Source organism: Octopus bimaculoides, chromosome 2 (assembly GCF_001194135.2).
Source record: "Octopus bimaculoides isolate UCB-OBI-ISO-001 chromosome 2, ASM119413v2, whole genome shotgun sequence".
Taxonomy (NCBI): Eukaryota; Metazoa; Mollusca; class Cephalopoda; order Octopoda; family Octopodidae; genus Octopus; species Octopus bimaculoides.
Genome location: NC_068982.1, coordinates 78980386 through 78984836, shown reverse-complemented (window position 1 = coordinate 78984836; position 4451 = coordinate 78980386). Strand labels below are relative to the sequence as shown.

Here is a 4451-nt window from a genome sequence, read left to right as displayed (position 1 = left end):
TCTCTCTCTCTCTCTCTCTCTCTCTCTCTCTCTCTCTCTCTCTCTCTCTCTCTCTCTCTCTCTCTCTCTCTCTCTTTCTCTTTGTCTTTCCATCGTTTACTTTTGTCTTTCTTTACATGGTTGAAAACTTCGTAGGACAAAATGCGAGATATATTTCTGCTTTTTTTTTTTCTCCTACCACAGTACTCTCACCTCTTTCAATCACATTTTCAAGCTGATCCCCATTCTTCTACATTGATCCTAAAAGACCCAGATAAATGAAAAACTGCTAAAAACAACATGCAAAGAGACAGGTTTTGTAAAAGTGATGAATCGTGTATTCTAACTATGATACTGTACTACAATAGTCAGATATCCAAATGTTGTAATTACTCCACTATGCTACTCCAATGAGAAACAATGTTTTATCTTCCGTATGCACCTATATTAAGATGTGAACTGGTAGAATCGTTAGCACATCGAACAAAGTACTAGGCAGTATTTCTTCCGGATCTTTACGTTATGGGTTCAAATCCCGTTGAAGTCGATACGTGGTATTGTTGTACTGAATGAGACACGTAGTTGTGTGGTATTGAAAGTGACAACGAGAAAATGCAGCGCTGTTGTGTGACTGGTTTCTTTTCCGATCAATCGATTGTACTGGGACCGATTGTATCGACTAGTTACCTTCCCACGTTCCCGGCCTTGTGTCTATTTTGGAAACAATATTTTACCTCTATAACATTTCTTGAGACGGTATGAACGTCAACAATTACCTATTCACATTCATTAATAAATCTAGCTCGTCATACTTATAAAAAAAGTCATGTTTGTATGATCTGTATAAAAGACGTATAATTATTTTATATTTCCTCTTGTGTAATCATTGTGATGTCGGTTTTCTTTGAAAGGTGAAAATGAAGAACATGAATCCATTGCTCTGTTTAATGTTGGTGGGTCTCACTTTTTGTGCTGCCGGTAAGTAACCACAGTTCCTTGGAATATCAACTTTATTGACAACAGTTCCTGTCTTGTGAATCTATCATGAAACAAATATTGTAGTCCGTGGAGCACATCTTTCTTGACGATGAATAAGAATAAATAAATCATGTAGTCTAATCATTAACCCAGATTTCGGTGAAGATATTGTAAACCATACAGAATGTGGAGACTTACTGATTGCAATCAATACATTCTAGAATCATGGAGAATATTTGGATTTTCAAATTGCCTGAAAATTAGTGTAAAAACTAGCAAATTATATATACGAGGTGCAGTCTGGAAGGTCTGAGACATTTTTATGAGAAGCAGTTATAATTGTCTTATATTATAGTAATTTTGATATATCATTACTATACTTCTAATAAGATGACCTGCCAACGTTTGTTATTCCAGATTGAAGTGTAACAGCGCTTTTGAACACACCTTCTAAACATTGTTTGTCACAGCGGACTAGTTTACAGAATGCAGCTGGGACATAAAGAAAATTTGAAACCTTGCTATGTAACAGCTTGTGGTAAACTGGGCAAAAACACTGCAGAAACTAATGAAATACTCTAGACTGCTTATGGATTAACTTCTGTGAAGCGATCGTCTGTTTTTCGCTGGCGCAAGAGGTTCGAGGATGATAGATAGAAAGTGAAAGACGATGAGAGGTGTAGGAGAGAGAGGGACGTCCGTACGTCAGAGTTGGTTGAGAAAATTCGCAATTTTCTGGGTGAAGATCGTCGTGTGTCTATAATGACAATAAACACAGTTATGAGTTGGTGTGAAAACTATACACAAAATTATTCATGAACATCTGAACATATGCGAAATTTAAGCAAAGTTTGTCCTCGGAGTGCTCAGTGACGAAGAGCAGGAAAGATGCGTTGGTGATTTTCCTGTTGAGATATTCTTGAGATATGTTTGAGTTCATTACTTCCAATCCAAGAGTATTTAAATCTCTAATGACCAATGGCGAAAGCTTGATCTACTGTTATAATCCAGAGACCAACAGACAGAATGCCCAATGGAAGCATCCTGGCTCTCCGATTCCCATGGATGCTAGCAAAGCAAATCCACCGGGAAGCTTATGTTGATCTCCTTTTTCGATAGCAAGGGCATCATTTATATCCACTGGATTATCTCTAGCCAGACGGTCAACAAAGAATACTATGTGGGGGTTTTGAGGAAGTTCAGGAACAGATTTTGTCGCAAAAGGCTAGAACTCTCCATTCGGTCGGTGGCACTTGCATAAGGACAATGCACCAGTCCCCAATTTCATCCTGGTAACCAACTAATTGACACCTTTCCTATTGACTAGGCCTTGCTTCCTGTATCTTTTTGTTGTTCCCAATCCGAAGAGAAAACTCGGTAGCGGTCGTTTTGAAGTCATGGAGATGAGGGAAACTGAGACAAAGGTCCTGGACACCTTCACATGGGAGCCTTCATGAAATGGCTGGAGCGCTACGAGTACGGTCTGAGAATTCTCCTTTGAAGGAGATTAGAGTTTTGTGCTACTCCGAAATTAATAAATCTCTCGTAAAAAAAAGTCTCAAAACTTCTGGAATGCACTTTCTTTACCGAACTTGATAGAATAAACATGTCTTTTTAGGTGTGTAAGCATATCTTTTCTGTTTTGAATTATTTAAAATATTCCTCTGTGGAAGAAACTGGTTTAAAATAAAAATACGAGCTCCATCATTTGAATGTATATATCAAAAACAAGTTCGTATTTTAAACTTCAAAAAGTCTTGCATAGTTTTAGTGTTTCACTTAAAGATTGTATTCGTAATATGCGTATTAGCTGGTTGATTTCTTTTTCTGAAAACCCCAGCTTATCCGAATTGTTATATAGGTAGTTACTCACAAAACCATATACAACCATCCTTATTGGTATAAATGTGTATTTATAATCTGGATATTGAAACTGGACCTCTCGAAGCAGTTGTTCGAAGTTAGTCTCTTTTCCTTTGATTTTAGAAAAGATATTCACATCAGCCGAGCAGTTGTTCTCTATGACGGTACATGCATTCTCTTGTCTGTTCTAAACAAAGATATATGGTCTGTCATTTTACCGTTGACAGAAATTTTGATGAGAAGGTTCCACCAATATTCCTTGTGTTGGTGTTTGCATATGTATTCAGTAACAGGAAGTTTCTCTATATATATTCCAGAAGTAATTTTTCGAATGGCGTTGTATATTGTTTTAGCTTTGATGACATTTTGGGAAAGCTGCTAATTACATGTGTGATGCCGTCCACAGAAATATGAGATAATTCACATTTTGGAGTGCTAAGGGCTTCACTATCTCTTTTTTTCTTTTTTTTCTTTTTTTTTTTTTAGGTTGTAATCTTGGATTGGAAATGCATAGCCTTCGAAATGTAATGTGATGCAGCGGTTACAATTCTATGAGAGGCTGCACTTCATGTCGATATTACTATCTTTTTCTAATCTTCAGGAAACGTACGCATGCAGTCTTTTCTTTTTTATGGGATGCAGAGCGTTTCACATTCAGGTCTTCTTTAGAGTATGCTGTTCAGACAGTTTGAGTTGTATGAGAGTGCTTCTTGGGAAACTCTCTGCCGACACATAGGATGCTGTTCTCTTCGCTTTTCAGCACTAAGCTTATTTATTCATTTTTGCTTCTGTTGTTTAGGAGGTACTGTTTGAGAGAGACTGTGCGACATTCGAAGGCTGTCTGCAAAGACCTCAAGCCTCTACTTCCTTCATCTCTTCTTAGGTAGAACCTGTCAATATCACTGTTTCTGTGAAAGTTTCCAGTTGATGTCAGGATCTTGCAGGTTTTATGGATTTCCTGCACAAACTAGTTAAGTATCCCAAATGTTGGAATCAGCACTTATACTGCAAATGTACTATGGGATACTGTCTTGCTGTAAGAGGAGAGTTCCGACAGCCATATTATTCTAAGTTTGGTATAATTTTCTCGGATCACCCTATCTTCGTATGATGTTTTTATCAATGCTTAGGTATTTGCAGCATTCTTTGTGTGGAACAGGAGAAATAGTGAGGCCGTTCATTTACAGTTTGGGGATCTAGGGGACGGGCTTTCCACATTCAACAATTAATTACGAACATTTGATGCATACATACATACATGTAAGTCTTTAGACATATTTATATACATATATGTATGTATGTCTAAAGACATAATAACTTTAATATTTTGTCCAACATTATATCAGTTAATATATGATTTAATGAGAAGTCCTTTCGATTCGTATTCGTTGTGTTTAGCAAAATATCTTTTCTTAACAGTTCATCTTTTTATTTCAAATCTCTCAACGATCCAGGATCACATTCAATACACAAAAGAAGTCTTCCACGTTTTGGTAAAATGGTCGAATTCCTCACAGGAAAAAATTCATTGATGTTTAATGAATACGGAAGATGGTGTGGATTTGGTGGGTCAGGTACACCAGTTGATGCGATTGATCGGTAGGTCATCGATACATTCATTGGCGCGCGCG

The 4451-nt window shown here is 37.2% G+C and overlaps 1 protein-coding gene across 1 annotated transcript in view; it reads left to right on the top strand.

Moving 5' to 3' along the window:
* The first annotated feature begins 894 nt into the window (after positions 1 to 894).
* Positions 895 to 4451, top strand: part of LOC106876694 (acidic phospholipase A2 Cc1-PLA2) — an 11550-nt gene continuing 7993 nt past the window's right edge. Inside the window, exons 1-2 of the mRNA XM_014925347.2 lie at positions 895 to 957; positions 4275 to 4419. Of these exons, the coding sequence (XP_014780833.1) occupies positions 897 to 957; positions 4275 to 4419 (206 nt within the window). The 5' untranslated portion in view covers positions 895 to 896. The remainder of the gene's footprint in view (positions 958 to 4274; positions 4420 to 4451) is intronic.